General features: G+C 48.6%; 2 protein-coding genes across 4 annotated transcripts in view; one reads left to right on the forward strand and one right to left on the reverse strand.

The window, feature by feature from the left end:
• Nucleotides 1-9,870, forward strand: part of CXCR5 (C-X-C motif chemokine receptor 5) — a gene marked incomplete at its 5' end in the record, with an annotated part of 31,425 nt that extends 21,555 nt beyond the window's left edge. The window contains one exon of the mRNA XM_084611657.1: nt 7,820-9,870. Within this exon, the coding sequence (XP_084467783.1) occupies nt 7,820-8,896 (1,077 nt within the window). The 3' untranslated portion in view covers nt 8,897-9,870. The remainder of the gene's footprint in view (nt 1-7,819) is intronic.
• Nucleotides 9,871-15,363: 5,493 nt separating this feature from the next.
• The window catches only part of BCL9L (BCL9 like), a 172,135-nt gene continuing 162,346 nt past the window's right edge, over nt 15,364-25,152 (reverse strand). For all 3 annotated transcript variants that reach the window (XM_084611706.1, XM_084611707.1, XM_084611708.1), the window contains 2 exons: nt 23,468-23,728; nt 15,364-20,364 (listed from right to left, as the gene is read on the reverse strand). In XM_084611706.1, the coding sequence (XP_084467832.1) occupies nt 19,208-20,364; nt 23,468-23,728 (1,418 nt within the window). In that variant the 3' untranslated portion in view covers nt 15,364-19,207. The remainder of the gene's footprint in view (nt 20,365-23,467; nt 23,729-25,152) is intronic.

Here is a 25,152-nt window from a genome sequence, read left to right on the forward strand (position 1 = left end):
ACTGCCCCGTTTCATCCCATTTGCTTCTAGTTACACCCAATGTACCATAATAATAGTGTGCTCCTTGGTAGAACTTTTCATCTGTAGATTTCAAAGCACTTCACTAAGGTCGTTAGTATCATTATCCCCATTTTGCTGATGAGGAAACTGAGGTATAGGGAGGGGCTGTGACTTGCCCGTGGTCACCCACCTGGTCAGTGACAGAGCTGGGAATAGAACCCCGGTCTACAGAATCACAGTCTAGGGGGCTACCCTGCCTCTCTAAATAATGCCCCTCTCTTTCTTAACACTTATGTCCTTCAAATACCTGTAGCTATCCGCCCTCCTGTGGGCGTTTAGCCAAATTTGATTCTTTAGCTCTCAGTCCTTCCAGCCTCTAAATACTGCGTGTTGCTCTTCCCAGTACCGTACTACATGGCTCTGGTACTGCAGTGTCCCAGGCAATTGCATTCTGGTGCTCATGAGTCTACATAGGGCCTTGCGCTGTCAGTGTACCACCCAAAGTGCTATGTCCTATTCCCCTGGCAACAGCATGCCCTAGCAGAGTGTGAACTCTCCGCCTCTTGTTTGGATAGCTGTTTTTCAGCCTTACCTCCTGGGGCATGAAGGCGAGTCCACACAGGCCACAAGGGTGTGTGTGTGTCTGTCTGTCTCTGTCAGACAGGGTGGGTAAGGTAATATCTTTTATTGGAGCAACTTCTCTGGTTGGCTGGCTGTCTCCACTTTGGCAGGCAGGAAGTGGCAGGGTGGGTGCGGAAGAACAGTATAATACTTTCCGTAGGACCAGCCATGTGTCCAGAACTGAATGCAGCATCTTAGGGGCAGAGGTGCTTCTCATCACAGCTGCCTGCTTTTCTTCAAGCTGATTGTCTTACAGGCAAGGGGATGCAGACTGACTGAAGCCAGTGCAGTGGTTCGCTGCTCCTATGATGAATGGCATAAAGGCCAGTGAAAGCAAGGATTGTGCCCCCCACTTCCTCTGCATGACTGCCATTCAGACATCCTCTCCAGCATGGCGGCCTCAGTGCCAATGCACTCTGCCTTGCAGAGATCAGGCATTACCCTGGACAGAGCTTCACACCTCTGCACTATGGTATCTGTCAAAACAAGGATGAAGAAAAGAAGGCCAGGATACCATGTTGCTCTGTCCTGCTGAGCTAATGGTTGGGTTTGGGCACCATGAATTTGCCCTTCCCTCTCCCACTGACACTGCAACATTTTTGGACAAGGCAACAGACAACCCCTGCACACCAGCAGAGACGACATCCTTCTCAATGGGAATTTGAGTAATGCAGTACCTACAAGGGGACTGTATAATCAAATGGACTCTTACTTTACACAGAGTGTTGTACAAATATTAATTAATTAATTATCTGTTCCCCCATTCCTGCTCCAGCCATTCTGCCAATGTCCTTCTGGAGCACACTGTTCGGTTACTTTGGATAATGGTGAGAGCTGAAACAGAGGGAAGAAGAGAAAAACTGAGGGCTTAAAGCAGCTGGTGCTATTAGAGTTAGAGGGCCATGTCTTAATCCAGGGCATTTTTGGGGTTAGAAATAAATTTTTCCCATGAGTAGAACATGTCTTAAAATCTTAGATATTTTTTGTACATTGCCCAAACCCAGTGCAGTGTCTTCTATAAAAGCCTCTGTACTGGATTAAGGATTTGGGAAGGGACTTGGGGGCTTTGCTCTGTTGCAGATTATGGGAGCTTTTGATTATTCAAAACCATACTTTAAAAAACAGTTTAAAGCCAAGATGATAGAGCAAGATTCTAATCTGACGCTCAAATACGTCATTCTGAGCTTTGAGCTCATTTGCCTTGCAAAGCTGAAAAGCTCAATACTTTGTTGATGAGAACTAGATTCCCCGCCCCACTCAGTTAAATTATTAAGCTCTCATCAGAAAGGGAAGTTGGTTGATATTCTCTGTCAGAGCCTCTACCCAAACCACTGGAGGAGACAAACAGTGCCTCCCAAATAATGGGGCCCTACAGCATCTCTATGAAGAGCTATGACATGGTAAGTCATGCACGACTCTTTGTTTTTGCAATGTCCACGTGTTTAGGATGAGGATTCTGGGGGGGTGGCAGATCTTATATCTGGGCTGAGGAGCTTGGCTTTTAATCTCTCCCACCCGCAAACACATACTTTCTCCCTTTCGTTAAGATACATTTGGTCTCAAGCTAAAATTTTAAACCATTGTAGTTGGACTCCAAAGCACCTATTTAGGGATGTTTTTGTCAGCTGCAGGAGGTGCAGACGAGAATGCTAGCCCTTCTCACATGCTGTGATTACTGATGCCATATCTTTAAATTGTTTTCTTCAGTGGTTGGCTCTATAATTCTTTTGCTGTGGGTGCTGGGATTGCAGCCTCTGTTCTTGTGGCCGAAAGGCTCATTCTGAGATGGTAGGAATCAGATGTGTCTCCTTCCTAGGTTAACTTGCTTAGAGAGAAGCCCACCTTGTGTAGTCATTTAAACAAGCAGAGAGTGGGTTTAAAACACGTATTCTGACTTGACAGCATTTTACACCACCGTGCACTGGTGTAAATGAGTGCACAAAGTGCCGTTCCATAGGAAATCAAACCCACTAACTTTAACAAACAGGAGTAACTGGATAATCTACAATAACACTGGGAAACATGGAAGACCTACATCCCACAATAACAATTGTATACTCACATCCCTGCCTGCATTTTATCCTTTCCTATGTGTGGGTCGGCTTGCAGAGCCTGCCTGAGGGCAGTTCTGTAGCATATTTATATTAGCGTTTTTTTACTGGGAGAGAAGCTATACTACAAATATCCTAGGTTTGAATTATGACACAGTATATTCCACCCTCTAATTAGCCTTGTAAATTGAAAACAATAATATCTTTGAAAAGATGATTGTTCCATGCTAAGGAAAGCTCACATCAGATTTGCCACAAAGCCTGGCTTTTAAATAGAGTGACTCAGAAGTTTTTCAACCTTTTTTTTTTTAATTTAAAGATGACTTTTCGAAGGAAATTGTTTTGTTTCTGTTCAAATCAAAACATATTAATTCCATTTAGGTTTAATTTTTCTCCTTACCTTTTTCTCCCTTGTTTCCTTTGGGGGGATAGTGAGAAAAGCAGCCCTCACCTCCCCCCAAAAAACAACAAACCCCAGAACAATTTTTGATTTGTTTAGTTGAAAAATCCTGTGAAAACTTTAAAACAAAATGAACCATTATTTTTGTCACAATTTTTTGGCAAACGATACTTCCCATTCTTTGATCACCCTGACCTCTCCTTTGAAATGAAAGGCTCAAGCAGGAGAATTGTGGTGGTAGAGTTTAGCTGGGGGTAAAGCAGAGCTCACTCCCTAATGAAAAAAGTGAAAAGTGGGAGCAGCATCTCCACTGCAGCAGCACTGGCTGAGTGCAGGGGCAAAGCCCGGGGGGCGGTGGTCAAGGTACAGAATCCAGTGGGGAAGCTCTGCAGAACAACTCTTAGTGGAATCTTAGACCAATTCTGATTGTTTTTTTTTTTCACTCTCCTCCCAGTTATATGCCTGATGTATAAATTATCCTATTGGCAGAAAAACAGCTAAGATTGGTGTCGTGTCCTTACTGCTTAACCTGCCCAGGTCCAGATAGGGGATGTAGTCTGAAACAGACACAAAATTATTCTTGCAAGGAAATTAAAGTGCTGTGGGATTTGTTCCTTGGTTGTGAATAACTTTCCAGAACTTCAGCTCCATGACTTTATCTCAGCTGTAAATGATATTCAACTGTGAGGGGAACACCAGATCTGTGTGGAACATGGATGACTTTGGGACTGAAGAGATGGGCAGTTGTGAGGTAGAGTAGAATTAGTTTAATGTCCTCCTAGGAGTTGAGGGAGGCTGAACTTGATGAACTAATAGGGGGATGTTTTTTCCATCTCTATTTTCTAGGAGCCTCTTAAGCAGAAAGCCTGAGGGATTGCATTAAATAAATGTAATCTATCTATCTTCCTGCAAGGGAAGATACACACACACACACACAATATGCCATGTTGGGCTTGCCCGTTCTGTTTTATTTTACATGTAATTCCCCATCATTACACACAAATACCCACAGCAGTGACAAACAGAAAATATTACATAATCCTCCTGTTCTATTCCTTCCTCCTTCCTTATTTTTAGGTCCCTTTTTTCCTCTACTAGAGCAGTGGTTCTCAAACTTTTGTACTGGGGACCCCTTTCACACAGCGTGACTCCCCCCCCCCCTTATAAATTAAAACCACTTTTTTATATATTTAACACCATTATAAATACTGGAGGCAAAGTGGAGTTTGAGGTAGAGGCTGACAGCTTGCAAACCCCCCCCCTCATGTAATAACCTTGTGACCCCCTGAGGGGTCCCGACCCCCAGTTTGAGAACTCCTGTAGTACAGGCTTCTGTGTGTGCACACGTTTTCCCAGCAAATCCGTCCTTAAAGCAAAATTTTGAGTCCCTGGCCAAGCGGCAGGAGTTGGAGAGAGCATATTGGCACTATGAGTCATGGGGACTAATCTCTGCCCCTATCATATTGAAAGCTGTAAGGTACCTCACATCTTTGTTCTAATAGCCCTAGTGTGTCACACTCTATGCAACTCTTGTAGCTGCGCTCCAACCCCTTTCTGCTTCAGCTTGGATTAGCAATACCTAAATGCTTTGTCTCTTTGACTCATCTCTGTGTGCTTCCACCCACACTCGCTACTCTCTCCCAGCCTGAGATGTACATGAGAGGACGGCTCAGTCACTGCACTGTGCACATTTCCCAAGCCAAAGGCGAGTGGCTTACAGTAAAAAACAAACAATACCCTACCTGTCACCTTATCAGAGATGAGATGGTGGCAGATAGTGGTGCTCGAGTGCAGCGTCTTCTGTTGTAAACGCAAGGTGATACTGACAGCCACTCGCTGCAGTTAAAACAGTTTAGCACTGCACAGTCACTGCCCATGTTTTGAAGGGTTGCTATCCTTTTGTTTTGACACCATGCTGCGCTCTTGTGATTAACCCTGCATTCCCAAATTGTTCTGCGCATCTCCTCCTCCCTCTGATGCTTGGAACCCCTCCAACCCTTTCCTGGTTCTTGGGGAGCCTGTTTTCTTTTGCTAAGGGAAAATCTAACTTTTTAGAGAAGGAACCTTGTATGCATTTAATGAGATGCTGTGCACATTCACAGTCCACGTTAATAGTACAAAGAAAAGGAGTACTTGTGGCACCTTAAAGACTAACAAATTTATTTGAGCATACGCTTTCGTGAGCCACATCATCAGATCTGATGAAGTGAGCTGTAGCTCACAAAAGCGTATGCTCAAATAAATTTGTTAGTCTCTAAGGTGCCACAAGTACTCCTTTTTGTGAATACAGCCTAACACGGCTGCTACTCTGAAACCTGTTAATAGTACAGCAGCTGGTGGGCTGCAGATGGCATAGATCCTGAGGGCCCTTTGAAACAAGAACCCCTTAATGATGTATTTGTCAGGCAGGAGGTCATATAACCACCCCAGCATTGGGTTAGCTCTTGGGCATTGACCCTTGCCATAGTCAGTGCTATAAGCACAAGTTCCATGGGCATCATTAACTCCTGGTATGTACGCCGGATGGGCAATTGCTAGGACATATTTTTAGGAACAGAAAAAGTTGAAATTGAGGGTAGTTTAAAGACTCCCTTTGCCATATCTCCTCCTTCACAGCTATTGGTTTTGCAGAGTTTTAGTTAGTGGAGGTGAGTGTTGGTCCCTCCAGGCTGGTGCCCTGCTGTAGCTTTAGATGAAGGCAGAAAACCCAACCAATTGTGTGGACAGGATTGGGGGTGTTTGTGGTTTCTTTCCTGACCTTTCGGCCTATTAGCATCTCCCAAGAGGAGGCACTGGGGAGACGAGAGTAACGCAGCACCAGTACCCTGCTATTTTCCAAAACTGCACTTTAAAGATTCGTGTGAGTGCACAGCAGCTACAGCTCTCTGCCACAGTGCAACGTCCCATGGGTTGCTCTCTACGGGTGAGAAGCTAACAACATGTCATTGCCTTAAGTGAGGCCTTCACTTGCTACAGCCAGAGATAGCTTGTGTGTGTTTCAGGGGGGTGTCCCCAATCAGGGAGCTTTCTGCCTCTGCCATATGGCCTTGGGTCTCATGACTGGGGGGATTCACACTCACTGTATTTCACAGGACAGTTGAGATGTTTCTTTAAAAAAAAGCAACCAAAAAAAGAAAAAATAGCTCTGAAAACAGCTCAAGCAGCACTAGTATTTAGCGAATGGGGGAAGGTGCAGCAGGTGCAGGCAGCTACAGCTGGCAGTGAAAGGTATGAAAACAGCGAGCAGAAACTTCCGCTGTGGTCAATGCAAGAGTCTCCAGAGTAGGTGTTTGGGAGGGGTAGAGCGCTCAGTGTGACTGCAGGGGAACCCTTACCATCTTCTAGTTAGTATTTGTTGAGCTGTCTGACATTTTTGCCATGAGCCTTTGCTCTGCCCTTTGTTCCTCTTCTCCTCATTGATTTCTACCCTCCCCTTTTCTCCTCTTTTTCTGAGCACCCTTGTTTTGGCAAGCATTAGGCTCTGTCCATTGCCTGCCTGGAGCAGCACAGGACGGTCGGAGCATATGCTCCACGGTGATGGTGGGCTTTGCCAGAGCTGCCAGCTTTCTAGTGCTAAGGTTTTGATTTGATTTCTGCTTTGAATAAAAAACTTGGTGTGTGATACAGCTCCGTGGGTGCCAAAAGGACTATAAAAGCAAGGAGGGCAAGCCCCCCCACCTGCAGGATCTTCTTTAAGTCCCTGCCCTCCCTCACTCCTTACCCTCCTTGCTGGCAAGCCCGAGGCCTTTGGGTAGTGGGTCTGTCCTGCTTCCCAAACCTGGCTAGGCCCCGGCCCCTAGAAGCCACTGCTGTGGTTTCAGCCACCAACAGGTGAGGGGCCAGCTGCAGGCATGCAAGACAACACACAGCAGGACCTGACCAGCTGCTGCACGTGCCACAAGGCAGAGCAGAACCCAGCTGCTGCTAGCCAGGCACAGTGTGCTCCCTCTCAGCCAGGTTCTTAAAAAGTAGGAGGCAATGGCCCTCCCATCTCCAGTGCCTACGTATAGCTCGCTCCACTGGCCAGCTGCTGCATTGTTCCCAGTGCAAATCTCACTTTGTGTGGCAGCATCAGAGCCTGCATATTGGGCGTGGACCTGATATCACAAACTCCCAGCAGGAGTTCAGCCCAAGGGGCTCAGACAGTCACACTGCAGGACACTACTGAGTCCAGAGGAGTGGCAATACACCCTCCGTCTCAAGACGCAGCATGCTTTGTAATAGCTCTACAGACAAATCAAAGAAAGTCCTTGCCTGGGGCCAGTGTGTGAAGGTAGTTTTGGGAACAGAATATGGAATTAACATGGTAGAAAATGACAGAAAAATTAATTAGAGGGACACAACCAAGCCAGGTGAAATGGGCAACACAATGGTGACTAAAGTTCAGTGTTGATAAGTACAAAGTAATGCACATAGGAGGGGAAAATGTACTATTCATAGACGGTACAGGGTTCTGAATTAACTGCATCAACTCAGGAAAGGGCGTGAGGGTGGCCAGCTCGATGGAGGGCTCTGCCCAGTGTGCAGCAGTGGTCAGAAAGCAAACAACCTGTGAATGTCAACAAGGAATAGGGTGGAGAATAATATGGAGAATATTCTAATGCCTCTATGTAAACCAACAAGATATCCTCCTCCAGACTAGGGTCTAATCTCGTCTGGCATTTCCTATGTAATGGTTGGGCTTTCTCCTGGGAAATGGCTGTACAGAAACTGCAGCCTGTAATGGGATTCTCCTCCTGTTCTGCAGAATTTGCTGGGGGAATTCAGTGACTATGACAATGACAACACCACAAGATCCTATGAGGACTACTTTTGTCCAGATACAGTCTTGTCTCCAGCTGGCGATCCCACACATCCTTTCAAGAAGATCTTTGTGCCCTTAGTCTACCTTCTGATATTTCTTCTGGGGACCTTGGGCAATGCCCTGGTGTTGATCATCCTGGAGCGCTACAAGCGTGCCCGCACTACCACCGAGAACTTCCTCTTTCATCTGGCCCTGGCCAATCTGGTGCTAGTGCTCACCTTGCCTTTTGGTGTGGCCGAGAGCTTGACTGGCTGGATCTTCGGCACTTTCCTCTGCAAAGTCCTCAGTGCTGTTCATAAGATCAACTTCTACTGCAGCAGCATGCTTCTAGGCTGCATCAGTGTGGATCGCTACCTGGCCATAGTGTATGCTATCCACACCTACAGGAAGCGCAGAGTCAGGTCCATCCATCTCACTTGCCTGGCCATTTGGTTCATCTCCCTGGTGCTGACCTTGCCCGATCTAGTGCTCATGGAGGTCTGGTCAGACAAGAGCAACCACAGTGTCTGCAATTTCCAGCAAGTTGGGATTCATGGCAGCAACATGTGGCTGGCAACCCGCTTCCTGTATCACATTGTGGGTTTCTTCGTGCCCCTGCTGGTCATGTGCTACTGCTATACAGCCATTGTGAGGACCCTGTGCCAGTCCCAGCGGCTGCAGAGGCAGAAGGCCGTGAGAGTAGCCATCCTGGTCACAGGGGTGTTCTTACTCTGTTGGAGCCCTTACCACATGGTCATCTTTTTGGACACGCTAGACAAGCTAGAAACCTTACCGAGCGATTGTGCCTTGGCGGACCAGCTGGCCACCAGCATCATGGTGACAGAGGTGATTGGCTTCACACACTGCTGTCTCAACCCCATCCTCTATGCCTTTGTCGGAGTCAAGTTCCGCAACGACTTCTTCCGGATTCTCCGTGACCTGGGCTGCATAAGCCAAGAGACCCTGCAGGAGATCCTTGATGTGACGAGGAAGAGCAGTGGGATTGAGTCGGACACCATCACTTCTGTCAGCACTTTCTAGTGAGGAAAGAACTGGGCACGGGCTGAGATAGACCTTGGTGTTCCTGGCCAGCAGAGCATGTAATGCCCTTGGAACAGGACTCAGCTCTGCGCCTCAGTATCATCCCTACCACTTCTCTCCTTTCCACAAGAAACTGAGGTCTAAAGGGCACCATTAAAACAGCAAATACTTGCCAGCCGTTACCACATATTTACTTCCTGTGCTAAATATGTGGAGAAATGGTTTGTGGTAGCCCTTGGCAAATACTGACTTTACATAGCAACTACTGCAAAGGGGCTGGCTGGGACCCTAGCAAGTTAGCTCTGATACTGCATCCTCCCCACTGGAGGAGCCCCAGTGTGCAGAGCCAACCACAGAATTGGGCCCTTAGAAAGCGACAAACAGGAAATTCCAGATGATGGAGAGATTTTTATCAGAGAAATGGAAGAGTCTGTGCTGCTTATTAAGGTGCTCAGAAGAAAGTGATATAGCCCAATTATTGCTTTTAATTAGAAACAGTTCTATGTTTAATGAAAGTTATGTAAAATATGAAGAAGTTTAGAGTATGTTTCAGTTACTTGGGCACATAGCTGCATGTTACTCACCATTCTGGTCAATACAAAGGTCTGGACACTGTTTTTCTGACTGCATCACAGAATCTGGAAGTAGAAGAGGCCTGTGAGGCAGCCAGCCCATCTCCTCCAGCAAACGTGGGGTTGTCTCCTGTTGGGACTTTGGGCAGGTTGGGTGCCTTGATCCCACATGGTGGTGTTTCTGCGACTCACATTGGGAGACTCTTCCATAGGCCCAAAGACTTTACTGTCAGGAATTTCTTTCCTGCCCATAAGCTGCACATTTTCTCTCTCACTTTCAATCCATTTTATTGCTATTAATAATTCTAATTACTGACTTACTGGAACTAATTGATTTCCTTTGAGGGTGAATATTCTCTGAGCAGGCCCTGTCCAGCCTTGTAACTGAATGGTGGCACAGACCTCTCCTACTTTGATTACTAGTGGGAGGGGGGGAGGGAAAGAAGGCTGAATGTGTTACTGATTTGCTTTGTGGTTCAGTTGCTGTATCTCTTGGGTGTTGAGAGCAAGAATTCCCGTTATTCCAGAGTAAAACAGAACATGGAAGGAGAAGAGTTGTTGGGGGGCGGGGGGAGGGTTTGTGGGGTGTTTTTTCAGGGGCAGACAAGGGAAAGTTTTTTTTGCTATGCTTTGTACTGTGCTTTCAGGCATTCTAGCTCTACCTGCATCGACCGTGTTTTTAAAAATTTCGCTTATTAGATTTTAGGGAGAAAAGATCTGAACTTTGACTTCATACCAGAGTTGTGGGTACCCAGCAGCTCTCAGGATCAGGCCTACTCCACACAGACATGCACCAAACTAACAGCAACAGCTTTAACCCACAGCTGGGGTTATTTCAGTGCAAGTCTGTGTGTAGAGCAGCCATAAGGGACTCTGTCCCTGTAGATGTGATAACAGCTAATGTGTAGGCAATGCTGCTGCTTTCTTTGTTTTTCTTAATAGGTAAAGTGTTACTTTGGCTTGAAATGTATGTTATAGTTCTGTCTAAAGAGCCACTGGCCACCATTCATCCCAGGCACAACCTAACCACAAATACATTGGTAAAAATCTGCTCCAAAATTAACCTGCTTTGCTAGGCAAAACTAAAACTGTTTCTGCTGATCAGTATTAATTTCAGTGTTGTCAAACTGCCCATGTGGCAGGGTGGATGGTTGAGCTTTGTGCTAGGGTCACTAATAGCAGTCACCCAATAACAAAGAGACCAACTTCAGTTCACTCACCCCTTTCCAGAAAAATGATCTGTCAGAAGAAGAATCTGTAGGGGAATGATCCATATTTAAAGGATCACTTCTGGGCTAAATTCAGCCCAAAATGGAGGATCAGTGAAGCCTTTTACTAACTCTAAACCCAACAGGAAAAGTCCAAGGTTTAGATGGTGTTTTTTTTAAATTCCAAGGGATGTAACTTTAACAAAAATAAAAAACAATCAAACATTCCCTGCAGTGTTCACAGCACAGCCATTGAGGACCCCAGTGAAGCTGATGAGGTTGTTCTTATTGTCCAAGCAGGGCGAAATGCCGAAAAGTTTGTTTAAATTGTGCTCCTGGGGCAAAGTCTAGCTAGAGTTCATACATTATTTCAGTGTTCATAACTGAAAGGGGATATTTTGAGAGGCTTTATTTTTTTTTATGATTGCTTATATCTTGTGTCCCTATAAACTCACCATAAATTGTCTGCTTTTTTTTAAATGAACTATAATGATTAATTAAATAAAGTACTTTTTCCACGTTGCATGTCTCATGCTTCTGCAGAAAGTCAGCTGCAGTTTTCAATATTCTGAAACACAGACAGATCAGAGAGACCAATTAATAGCTGCTGGCTGGTCAGATGTCTTTCTGACAAGTTCTGCATGGAGATAAAAGGAGCCTTTCATGTGTTGCTTATGAGGCTCACTGGAATTTGTTCTTTTCACTAGTGCTGCAGAAGGCTCTCTTATTTTAGGGCATGTGTAAGATCCAGGTTTAGCTCAGTTTTTTTAACAAGGCCTGCCTAGAGCACCCATCACCACAGTACTGAGACATCAGCTAACCTTAATAGGTTACCATAATCTACTTTATTCAAGTTTCAGATCTGCCAACTCATAGCAGAGTTAGACTCAAAGCTCAGCTGCTTTAATTAATTAAGAAAAAAAAACTGGAGGTTGTTTCATAGGAGAGGTCTTATTAAAGTGCTCACAGTGTATTAGGCCCAGGGAGAGTTGGTGCTCCCAGGTTTCCATAATCGCTATAAGAGCGGTCTGGTGGCCTTGGTCATGTCACATAGCCTTTCTGCCTTTGTTGACCATCTCCAAAATAGGGATAATGCACCGCACTGCAGCCCAGTCTTGCAGACCCATGGCTATCTTGTGACAACTCAGATCAAGGAAAGAGTGAGACAAAGAAAGAGGGGCTTCACCAGGGCTTAAATTCAGCTGGAGCCCCCAGCGTGGAGCTCTGATAAATATTTTCAAACCTGCAGAGGCACCAGGGCTAAAGCCCCAAGCCCTGGTGCCCCTTCTCCTCCCCACCACCACCAGGCTAAAGCCTGGAGCCCCTAATGGGGTGGGGTGCTCCAGGAAATAATCTTTGAGAATTTAACCCCTGGGCTTCACCAAAACACACAGGAAGCTGGACATCGAATGCAGCGAAGTCTGTAACAGCTGAGAGTCTGTTACATGCCCGAATCTCTGAGCAGCTCCAAACAGGGCAGAGGAGCAGTGATCATGTAAGAAATAGCTTCTCGAGACTGAGAGCTGGACCTGCCCCTAGCCCATACCTGAACAACTGGGATAGATGGGCCTCTGGGTCTTTTCCCAGATAGAATCCAAGGCTCAACCTGGCAGCACACATTGATTGGCAGCTTTCAAAAGGGCACTGTTACCAAAGTTTGCCAGTCAACAGCACAGGGACACAAGTGTACATACAGCAGAGCACCCCCTAGGACATGTATCTTGAAGACCGAGCATTACTGCACAAGGTGAGTAACTTCTTTCTGCATGCCAACTGATAATACCATGGGCCCCTGTAACAGGGTGGGCACCTGCCCTCTGGTTGGGTGTGTCAGTGGTCTTTAAACCAGTCCAGCCCTGATGTTGGGCTGTATTCCCCAGGGCTTCCTCCCTGGAGACACTATCTTCCTGTGGCCCTTCCCAGGCTCAGTCCCTACTCGGTGTCCGCAGCCAGGCTGGAGCTCCTTCATTGAGCCACCAGGCCCTGCTAGCAAACTGTCTTTGGCTCAGTCCTAGCAGCCAGCCAGGAGCCTCTCGCTCCCCCATTCCCTGCCCCCACTTTGCTGTCCATTGTGCTGTAGATCCCTCAGCTAGACAGGCATGCAGTCCTTTCTTCTCCAGCTTCCAGCAGCAACTAACTGCTGCGCTGGTCTGCAGCTTTTTTTATATGGCCCTCCTGGGCCCTGGGTGGCTGCTTCCCCTGCAGCCACTCTAGCCTGCTTGGGGGACTGCTCCACTGCTCCTCAGCTGGGATGAGTGTGGCAGGCCCCTGAGGCCACCAACAAGGGGCCTCTGGGCCTAGTCCACCCCATTACACCCACAGAAAGGGGGCAGGGGGTTTCCTCATGTTGTTTCACTTGACTTAACTATTCTAGGGGCCAGTGAGTGGGTGAGACTCCTTCTCTAGGCCAGTCCAGTGACTCCTGTAGATTGTGGGAAATGCTGGGTCAGAACACCCACACAGGTCTGTTAAGAGAAGGCTTGACTAACCCTTTCCTGTAGCCCACGTCTGCACCCTAAACTTTAGGCTATCATGATGAGGTTGTTCCTCATTGTTACCCCTTGAAGCCGTTCCACTTGAATTAACTATTCTTTGGGCTAGCCCGTGGGCAAGACTCCCTCTGCAACCTGGTGGTTAGGTTACATGCCTGGCCTGTGGGAGATGCTGGTTCAAATTATCCCTGGGCCTGTGGAGAAGCAGTTTGAAGAGGGTTCTCCTGCAGCCATGGTGTGTGGCCTGGGCTTTGAAGGATAGTGATAAGGGACTCCCTCACTCTTGCCTTCTGAAGCTATTCCAATTGATTTAACAATTCTTCAGGCCAGGCCAAAAGTCAGAATTACGCTATAGTCTGGTATTTAGGGTATTCACAGCTGGGTTGGTGGAGATCCTGGTTCAAATCTCCATTCTGCCTGTTCGGCCGGGGATTGAATTTCCTCCCTCCCAGGTGATTGCCCTTTGCAGTGGGACATCCTTGTCTGAACCCCCTCCCTTTCTCAGGAGGCCATTCCCACCTTGGGACAGGGAGAGGATTTGGACAGGGCTTGCCCACCTCTGACTCTCCCTGGAAGGTGGGAGCCCCCAGTTCACACCGCTCAGCAGAGAAGGGGAGTCACCTAGGGTCTGCCACAGCCTGGCTGTATATCCTAGCCCCTGGGGATAAAAGTTATTTAGGTATTTTCTCATTAATTAAACCAGCAGGACCTGCTCTGTTTAGTTCAGAGTCAATATTGCCTGCACCTCAGGCACCACATCCCCTCCACTGAGGCGGAGGGGGGGATTTGAACCAGGGTCACTAACATCCCAGAGAAGTGCTCTAACTGCTATACCATCAAGAACTGTGGAGGCAGACTTTGGCCCAGTAATTATGTAGTTAAAGTTGACTAGTGTCAATAGAAAAGACTAAGGAAACCCCATCTCAGAATACCTCCCAGTCCAGCACTTAGGTCCTTCACGTGAGAAGTAAGAGAGTCTGTTTCAAATTCCATCTCAACAAGCACAAAAGGGATTTGAACCAGGAACTCACCCATTCTGGAGCACATACCAAAACCACTGGACTATCAAAGGATTCACAGCCTGAGTTTGACCCAATTATTTAGTGGTTACGGGACCAGCTTCACCAGGAAAGACCAAGGGAGCTCCCACATCAAAACACCTCCCACTCTGGCACTTAAGCCATTCACTGGAGCTAAGAGAATAAAGTTCAAATCCCAGCTCAGCAAGCAGAAAGGGGGTTTGAATCAGCAACTCCTATGTTCTTAGCCAGGAATGTAATGCATAACTTGTGTCTCAATATATTGAAGTCTGCTGCACTAGCTCTGTGTGCAGAGTTGGGACAGCACATGGAAAGGACACACACACACGTATGCCAACTGACATCATTTGCAATCAGAGAGTGAAGATTATTTTGTAGCCTTTGACTACTAGCTCCAATGTAGCAGCCAGAGAATAAAGCCAACACTGCTCCTTTCCTTCACTGCTTCTGCCCAGCAGGAGTATGAGGGAGACTGGCTCAGGAACATCCATGGCTCTCTGCAGTTCTGAGAGAGCAGAGAGCTTAGACACACATGATTTATGGTGCAGAGAGCTAGGCTGACAGCAGGCCAGGGCGGTAATGGGCTCTTTTATTGCCTCATGGTAGCTGTTTCAAAGTGAATGGAGAGGATGAACTACCCAAAAAGCAGCAACAGAGGGTTAGCCAGTGGCCCAGCTCAGCAGGACTCAGACATATAGCTGCTAGTTGCTGTTTGGTAGAGCCCCAGCGAAGAACTGGCTTGGACACATGCTTTTCTTCTGGTTGTTTTCTCCAAATTATGTTTGTTGAGCTCCAGATTATGTTTAAGGAATGAGGAGAGTTGTTGCCATGTGAAGGGCAGAGATGTTGTTAATGCCCAGATTATCCAAACTACAAGTCAAATCTGAGCTTTTAACTGCAATCCTTTCCAATGACCTCAACAGCAGTTTTCTGCTCCTAGCAGGAGCTGATGCTGTAGTGGCACCTATGATCAACAAACATAATTTGGAGAAAACAACCAGAAGAAAAGCAGGTGTCCAAGCCAGTTCTTCACTGGGGCTCTACCAAACAGCAACTAGCAGCTATATGTGATTTGATATGAGCCTCCAGCTACAATGGGCCACACTAGCTAATGTTGAAGAAACTCAGCCCAGTGAAGACAGGCTCCAAGGATCGGGTTTTGAAATTTCTTTTTAATAAAAAGGCACCTATAAAACAGGTCAATACATTACAGGCAGCACAGATACCCAAAAAACAAGCCTAAAAATTGTTTCAAAATAAAAACCAATAAGATGTCTTCACATATTGTATTTATATATTTATATTTTTATATATATATTTATATAATGGTACAAAATGACTGGGGAAGTTTCTCCATGGGATGACAGAGAAAGGGGGTCAGTCACTGTTACCTTGACATGAAAGCTAATTCTGGACATGTGATTGCTTAAAATTGCATTGGAAAGACATGTTTTCCTTTGTTTGGAGCAGGAAAAAACATTGACATATCATAGTTAGAAACACGGGGGCATCCGTAACCATGATAGGGTAGAAGTCAGCACACAAAACTCAAGCCAATAAATCAAGCAATAAACCACAAGACGAGACCAGTGCACAGCAGAGGGTGACTGAGAGCAAACGCTCTGCTGAGGCCTAACAAGGGGTGGCTGCCATTCACCTCTGAAAGGCTCCCACCATATTGCTGATGAACTAGACCTGTTTGGGAGATGGTACCCGAAGCAAAAAAAGGCACCACTCAGCATTGCCGGCCTCCAGATTCAGAAATCATGAAGACTGGCTGCTAGGGCAGTGGGGGTTGATTATGACATCCCAGTTGGCTGCTCTGAAGACCAACAAAAAGTGCCCCAGGAGGGCCAACAGCCTTGCAAAGTACCAGAATTTCCCTTTTGTATTTAGGGCAGTTGGGCTGTAGGCCTTGCTCTTTCCAAACTGCCATGCAATCTAATGTGGAATAAATAACATCATTGCTGTCACCTTCCCTTTCTGTTACCTGGAGTGCCATCACTCCCACCTGCATCTGCAAGCCGTCTCTCGCTTTTCTAGACAGTCGCATTGGCTTTCCTCACGCAGACATATTGCAACTTGCAGGCTCTGACTCATGTGGGGACAATGCTGACAGAATAGAGACCCAACACCTCAGGACATTTCTCAGCTAGACCAGGTGGGTAGAGGTATGGGAGGTCTACACACTGGAGCTTTTAATCACTCAGGCCAAAACTGTGGCTGCCTGGAGACAAAGATGAATTTTATTTTAAAGAATATTATGGCTTTAAATAGACAAACTTGATGGTGGGGGGTGAAATACCCGAGCGTATGGGGCCAGGGGCTTTTGTGGTGCATGGTGCTTGTGCTGGTCCTGAGCAACTCCCAATAGTGTTTACAAGGGAAATGCTAGCAGGCGTCACCCCCTAAAGCATTGCCAGGGGGCAACATGGATGTGGCCTTTCAGACAGTTCAGGCAGAAATAGGGAAGATTTGTTTTACCCTTCCAGGCTCTGAAATGGGTAAACAACCACCCCAGTTAAAAAGCAAGGTGCCTGAGTGCACTTACTGAGAGTGGGAGGTTGAGGGGATCCTCCTTGGCCCTTCGACAGGGCACTGTCCCAGACAGAGATGGGCAAAGTAATGGGTTGTTCCCATTTTACCAAATGGGACAGAGCTGGAAAAGTGGCTCTGGTTTTAGCTCATTGCTGTTCTGAGAGCCACACTCAGGGTCCCTAGAAACAGGCCCAAAGCAAGAGACCAGAGATCAACACCTGTACCTAGTTTGGATCCAGACTTCCCAGCGAGCCCCACTCCCAACAAAACATGCTCAAACTTGGGAATGTTTCTGTCTAAACTTTTTGGTTCCAGCCCATTGGGATCTGGCCCAAGAGACTGTTGGGCTGGTGGAGTTCAGCAGCCTTTGCTAACAGATTCACTATTGGAACCACAAAGAGAAGGTTCACCTTTCATGCAGTGCTTCACAACTTCTCGGTCAGCGGTGCAGAAGCTTTATTTCTCCTCCATTGTGGTGCTTAGGGAAGGGGCCCATTTGCTATGAGAGGGGCAACAAAAAGGCTGGCTTTTCTGAGATAATCCTCAAATTGGTGGTAGGTTTGGATCCAAATGACCATGGGGCACCCTCTCTTTAGAATATTTTCCTGCAATCCACAGAGACTGCATGCACACATGGATTATCTCCAACCTTCCTCCAAAAAGCTGTCATAGCACACTGCAAGGAGAACTCTCTGCAGGAAGGGGGTGCCAGACATGGGCACCCCCCCCCACACACACATTAAACTTGTGCTTGCAGTGCATGCTTTAAGCAGCCTAGAGTGGTGGCGGAAATGAAGTCCCAGCTGCTCCTATGAGTAACATGGAACGACCTGTGGAGGAGACATCTCCCAGCATAGATTCTAAGGCCAGATGAGACCATTGTGATCATCTAGTCTGGCTTCCTGCATAACACAAGCCATGGAACTTCCCTGAATAAATTACTCTTTGAACTAGAGCTTCATTTAGAAAAACATCAGCTCAGTCAGAGCAGGAGACCTCTTGTATCCAGATGGAGTATTGCATGCAAGGACCTGATGTCTCTACAGGCTGCACATCCATAGTAGAGAGCAGGGCTGCTGCAGGTGGTTTCAGGGTATAAAGGTAGCCTTACAACTGTTGGCCAACTGCCTATAGTGCCTTTCATGGAGGAGTCTGGGATTCTTAGATCGAGAAAATGGAGTGTCTTTACCATAAAATGCCTGTTTTTATGCATCAGGCTAGCTCTCCCACAGAAATGTGCGCACTTAGGAGGCAAAGGAGTGTAAAGAAGGCAAGGGGCATAGTGTGGCAGGGTGAGATGTGTGAACTCATGTAGGGGGTAAGCGGGAGCAGAGCCAACAAGGGGTAGGAGATGCTCTGTGGGGTGTGTGTCTTGAGTTCCCTCCTGGCCTCTGCACAACACACCAAGGAAGCACAAGACTGAATCAGCCAGTCAGAAATCCCAGCGTTCATTCTGCTATCTCCACTCCAGAGTGTCATGCACACATCACGCAGAGCATCTGGGGGTGAAGAGGGGAGCAGGGAGTGACATGATTGGGTGGAGGCCTCATGGTCCAGTTACTTGTTACTTGCAGGTTGGGATCACACCCCCACCCTTCCCTAAACTAAACAACTGGGCACTCTCCTGGCTCATGCTGCCAACAGTTTCACCATGTAGCAGAGACAGACAAGAGACCACTATCAATCCCTACAACCAAACAGCGACTCCCACAACCCACACTGTTTTAGATACATCTCAGCAGCTCCAATCCTGCAGGTGGATCCACGTGACTGGGTGCACCCCTGAACCCAGTACAGGCCCAGAGGGTCTGACTGCAGAATCAGGATCTAAGATGTGTACATAGTCTCTCTTTGAAACCACCCATTCCCGCACACAACTGTTCTGATGCATGAATGATGTGGGGCTGGCAAAGAGGCTCTTTTGCAGAGGGCTCTCAATGCCCACTCACACCTCCTCCCGCTGCCCTAGAACCCCCTGTGCAAGAGTTTTAAACCCTTGTACACCGATTTTTTTTTAAAGTTTTGTTGTTTTAAAACAGAAAATTGAGGCTTCTATTAAAACACAGAAATACAGAACAATTTAAAACCAGCACAAGTTTCTGCCTTTCCCAGCCCTATTTACAGTTCATTCAAAATCTTGTAAATTTTGGTTGTTCTTTAAAACAAAACAAAAAATAAAGAAAACCCATACTACGAGGAAAAAATAAAGGAAGATTTTACAAACTGCCGGAGGGTCTGGAAGCCCCCGGTCACCACTTGGGTTTCAAAAATAGTAATACCCCCGCCTCCCAAAAAGGATTCACATCAATTTTACTGCACATCTGGTTTTCCTTATAGAGGCAAATCAAATATGAAAAACATCCCCCCTCCACACCCCCACAGGCCCCAGCCTCCCGACCCTAACCCAAATAAAGGTTTAAAAAAAAGTTTCTACAATCGGCCCCAGCCCCTCAGGACATGATTAGAAAGGCAGGTTCGCCATGTTTCCAGGCCCAGAGATGTAGCTCATTTGGCTGTCCAGTGAAACACTCCTCTGCCTCATCTGGTGTGTGACCATAAGGTTCTGCTGAGGTGGGGGCCCCATGAGGGAGCCCTGAGGCGACATCATATGTCCCGTCTGGGCGTACATTTCTCCTGACACAGACATGCTCCTCTGCTTAGCCTGCATCAGCATGAAATTCTGCTGGGCCATCAGACTCTGCTGGGGGGACATCATGCCCTGGTGCATGCTGTTCCCCATCATGGCTTGCTGGGGTGGCATACCTGTCCTGCCCAGCATGGACACCTGTCCAGGGTGACACATAGAGATGTTGAGTCCCCGCTGCACGCCTTGCTGCCCTGGAAGGCTGGGGGCGCTCATGCCTGGCCGTGTGGGTGGCTGCTCAGCCATCATGTTCTGCAGGTTCATGAGATGGAGGTTGGAAGGCTGTGATTTCGGTGCTTGGTTGTCACTCTTGGGGAAATACTGCAAGGTGCTGCTCGGCTTCTCTGAGGGGATGATCCTGGAGAGGTCAAACTCAGGGATGCCCGTGGGTGTAGGGCGGATGACCTCACTGAGCTCAGGGTCATTCAGCACTGAAGCCACACCTGGAAGCACACTGGGGTAGGGATCTCCAATCCGAGGAGGGATGTTCTTGCCCATCATGTGCTGCTGGGGGGCCATCTGGCCAGGCTGCTGGGAGGGAAGGTCCTCTGGTGGCAAGGGCATCCCTGGCGGGTAATGTTGCTGCATCCCAGCCCCTCCCCCACCTCCTGGTGTCATAGGCATACCCGCAGCTGGAGACTGCATGGCATTGTGGGGCTGCTGCATGCGGGGGAACACCAGCTGGTTGGAAGGGATCATCTGAGAATTGTTTGGCAGAGGGCCACAGGGCTGGTTCAAGGAGTCCTGGGGTCCTGGAGGCAGCATCATGGGGTTTTGGGGGGGCACACCCGCCCCCTGCGCACCAGGGTGCATTGGAATGTTGGAGCCCAGGGGATTCGGCGAGGACATCATGGAAGTGGGGGGTTCGTGGGAGAGTGGCTGCTGACCAGGCAAGTTCATCCCCATGGGACTCTGTGAGGATGCAGGCCCCACTGAGTTCAAGTGCAGTTGATTTGGCTGATTTCCTGTGATACCTAATGAAGGGGAGAAGGAGAGTTAACTCAATGCCCATGCACCTCCTCCCACCACATGCAGAGAGTATGCCCCTGGTGCTAGCAGCTCTCTCCATTGAAATCAGCATCTAAGCAGAGATCAGCTCCAGCCAGATTCCCTGGAGTGTTCAAACCTGGCTCAGCTCTGCTCTCACTGCTAGACCCATGGAGCAGGTCTGCCATGGAGGGTCCACCAGGGCAGTAAGGTCAGCAAAAGACAGATGACCCCATCACAGCCTATGATCGCCAAGCCTGGCAGCAGCACAGAAGGGGAGAGCACTGCAGCAAGCAGGCAGGGACCAGTCCAGTGATCTAATCCACCCTAAGCCCAGGGGACTCTGCTCTCAGGCTGCTGTCAAACCTGATACCTGCTCAGTACCCTCACCCAGCACTTCATTGCCATGGCAGCATCACACCCTGCCCTGTACCAGCCAGGTGCTAGGCTGCACAGGGGAGAGGTGAGCACCACAGAGCCACATCCTTGGGAGTCCAGCCCCTCCCTCTCTCACCAAGACAGTAAAGGCACGTCAGCACGGCATGTGGGAGCCAGGCTCTGGCCCGGGGCCACAGACTTGTGCTAGCATCCTAAAAATAGCGGTGTAGATGGTGCTTAGAAGTTGCAGCTGTGGCTGGAGCGTGGGCTCTCAAGCCCACCCCAGGCACCAGAGCCTGAGCTCTAGCCCGAGCTGTAACGTCTACACAGCTATTTTTAGAGTGCTAGCCTGAGTCTGTGAACCTGGGCTGCAAGGCTCACTCCCAGATGCAGTGTAGACATGCCGTAAGAGGGCCAGCTGGTAGGTGCTTCTACTTCTGCTGGTGAGAGCTGCTCCAGACCTCAGAGGTTGCCTGGTGCAGGCAGGGAATAGTTGGGGTTCAAGGGATGTCACCACAAGACTCAGTCGGTCATTGGCCATACATGGGGCTTGTGGCTCTTACCAGCTCAGCCAATCCTGTGCCGCTCTGTTGCTACACAGGCTGGGACAGTACAGCACAGCAACCTCTCTACTGCGTTGAGCACAAGGAAGGATTGCCAAATAAACACCCTCAACAGCCATTAGTTGGCAACCTCTGTGCAGCTCCAACGTGCCACCCAGTGGTGGATACTGAGAAGGACAGCACAGCTACCACCTAGCGCACAGCCCTGCCTGGCTTACACAATGCTCACAGCCAGCATGGGAGGGAGGTGTGGCCCCTCGCTGTGGAGGTCAGAAAGACTTTCTGAAATCGGAACTAAGGAGTTCTCAGATTATGCCCCTCTCTCACAGCTCTGACTGTGCAGATTGGGACCCTGCATGGACTGGATAGCCCAGTCCCCGCTCAGGCTTTCCCATTCTGCTGGGACATACCGTGCTGAGACCATCTAAGGTTTCCTACACAGCAGAGCTCTGTGCTGGAGATAGTGGACATCTCTGGTGGGAGTGGAAAATTCAAGGGCACCCCAAAGGTCACAGCCCCCTCCCTCCTCCATGCAGGGCAAACATGGTTCCTGGAAACCTAGCTCTAGGACTAAAACAAGGGGAGTGGCCAAATAATAGAACATGGCCCTGCTATCCCAGAGACAACACTCAGGCAGATGGTTGAGGGAGGAACACCAGGCATGTGGAGGCAGAGAGGAGATGACAAAGAGGATGGAGACGTAAGTAAGATCTATGGGTTGTCACATCATTCCCACCGGGCATGGGGATGTACATGTAACCCACATGCATGCTGCATCTACCATAATCTGTTTTACCCCCAGCTGATCCTGGCTGTGTGCTGGGCTAGAAACTCTAGTGTCTCCTGGGCTCGCTGTGTTTGCCAGACAGATCAATGGCACATGGAGAAGGCAGCAGCTGGCCCTGGCCAGTCAGTAAGAAGCAGATGGCAGAACAGCACCGCACCTGCCAACTGCAAGCAAACAAACAACTGCCAGCTTCGCGCAGGTTCTGGAAGCACCCAATGCCTTTGCAAAGCTGCGGCAAGCTGGGAAACCAGCCTGGGATGCCAGCACAGCTGTTCCATTTAAGGAGTTTAGTCAACGGTATCCAGGGAGCTAGAGTTTCCCCAAGGCCTTTGGTTACACCTGAATGCAGGACAGCTGAACGGGCTCCATTGCTTTTACTTGTGCTAGTGAGAACACTGGGAGCCCAAGACACTCAGGACAGACTAAGACACCCACGCCTTAGACCTGACATCTCTATGTCTCACCTCAGGAGATGTAACCCTTGTAATAACCTGTACCCCTCGCATGCTGGTGGGACTTACAGTGACTACAGTTACCATTAATAACCCAACTGTATTATACTGCAATCAACTGGCTGGTGTGTATATGGCATTGTTGCCCTTTGCTGGCTGGAATCAGAATTGCTTGCTGTGTGTCAAGGCCACATACTGCTAACAGATGATAATTTTCCTTGAGCTCAGTTGGTCAGGCCAATGCTTTTGGAGTGGGCGATCCTGGGTTCTAACCTGCTGCCTCTATGGCTTTCTGAGAGGTCACAACAAGGATACAGCCATGGAGTCTCTACTATATTAAGTCATACATTTGGAAAGGAGTGATCCTTCCACAGCATGGTCCACAACAAGGATTACACCCTGTCCTGTCCCTGCAGAGGGTTCACTGAGTCTTCTCCCTTGTCCAACTTCTTCCCCAGGCTTCTCCGTGCCTGGAACAAACTCTTCTCTTCTCCACAGGATAAATGCTCTCATCTGACTCAATTAACCCTTTTGTTTGTCCTTGCTTTGCAACTCCAAATAGGTCTGCTCCTATTCCTGTGCTCAATTAGCGCACTTTTCTACAACACGCCCCCAGCCATGCCTCCCAGGTACTTTCTAGTCATCAGTGCACTGAGCCCCATGCTCCAACAGAGGCAGGGAGGGATAGGGAAACAGGAACAGACAAGTTAAGTGACTTGTCCAAATCCACAGAAGAAGTCAGTGACAGAGCTGGGAACAGAATTCCTGACCCCCATTCTGAGCATCAGAACCACACCCAGGTGTCCTGCCTCCCAGGCCTGTGTGTGAACCACAAGACCAGTCTTACCCCTATAAAGCCCAGCTCCAGCTTGCTCTCCCTACTGGTGCAGACAGTCCCAGAAGAACGTACCTGGTATGCTTCCTGGTGGGAGCATAGGCCTGTCTGGGAGCAGCTCATCATCAGAGGTGGCGATGGTTTTGATGGCATTGTGGTAGAGTGGTGTGGAGCTGGGCATGGCATACTTGGACATCTGTGACATCATCAGCGAGAGGGGGTTCTGAGAGGGGGATGGATCTGGAGAGGAAGTAAAAGGTATGTTGGGATTCATGGTGCTAGAGGGATTACTGACTGGCGCGGAGGAATTGCTCCTAGGCCCAGGAGGGAGTGAACCTGCAAGCAAGAGAGAGAGAGAGAGAGAGACCAGCTTAGTGCTCCCTGCAAGCTGCAGCCTGCTCCCATCGGGCAGCATCCCCAATTCTCCGCTTGGAACAGCGATAGACCCAAACCAGGCTGGCCCCCAACGAAAACCCTCTATGGACTCTGGGGAAGTTCTGTGCTGGGACCACCTGCTGTGGTTGGCACTGGAGCCAGACACCCCAAACTATGGGGGAGTTAGATCTGATCTAGTCCCAACTTCCGAGCTCTGGCCCATCCCTCATGAACTGAAGAAGGGGAAGGGTGGATGCTGAGGGGAAGGCACTGAGTTGGAGGCCTTTTTCTAGACCTAGATTCAGAAAACTTTGCCCCTTTCCCCTACTTGCTTTTTTTTTTTAAAGTCCCTGCTGGATGCCTGGGGGCAAAATAGACACCAACTTCAAGAGCTAACACAGAGAATCAGAGACTGGAAACCTGGGGCACGCGTGTGCATGTCAAGTGCATGGGGGCTGAGTGAGAGTAAGAAAAATGCAGCGATTGGTGGCCTGGCCTGGCTGACAATCCGCTCTGGATAGGAGTATGAGATGGGACTGATACACCACGGCGCTAAGTAGCTCTGAGCGCATGCTGCCTGCACCATGCAGGGCTACCTGGAACTGTTCTTCCAGCACTAGATACCTCAGGGGCCTCACCCTGACATCCCTTCCCTGGATATAGCTGTAGGCAGGTTTCTAGCATCCAGTGTGACTTGTGAAGATGCAAATTACTCTGGTGGGCAATGGCTCTGCATTCACTCAAGGCCTCCTCAGCCAAGCAGGCATGGATGGGAACAGCCTATTTGTACAGGGGAATGGGGTGGGAGTTAGCTGGGGAGGGATGTTAACCTTGCTAGAAGGCACGGGGGCAGAGGTGAACCAGCTTCCTAGTACCTAGGAAGGAACTCTGGCTTTCTAGCCCATCCTGTTACCCCTATATGAGTGGGTGTAGAAGAAAGAAAGTGGGGATGGGGAATCCTTGTCAACACCAGAGGGACAATGAAAGACTCAAGTCAGGGCCAGGGGAAACTGAAGCACCGAGAGGTGAAGGGACTTGCCCAAGGAGACAGGGCAAGGCTTAGAGTTCTGGAGTCCTGACTCTCAGACTCTGGTTTGACCATTAGACAATGCTGCCTGCATAAATAAATGGACTAAATTTTGATCTACCTGCAAAAAGTCTCCCCAGACAACAGGACCTGGGGCCTGAGAAAAGAAACACAAGGAAATGCAGGGAGCTGGGCATTGGCCAGACACATCTTGCAATCTCCCCAGCCCCTGGAATGCACCGAGACAGGTTTGCTCAGTGACACACACAGCCCCACTGTCCCCTCCTTTCAGGCACTTCTCCAAGTCAGGACACATGTTTAAGGACTGTGTCTCCCATCAATCCATTTTTCCATCCCT

The sequence above is a fragment of the Lepidochelys olivacea genome (assembly GCF_965140295.1).
Source record: "Lepidochelys olivacea isolate rLepOli2 genome assembly, chromosome: 22".
Lineage (NCBI taxonomy): Eukaryota > Metazoa > Chordata > Testudines > Cheloniidae > Lepidochelys > Lepidochelys olivacea.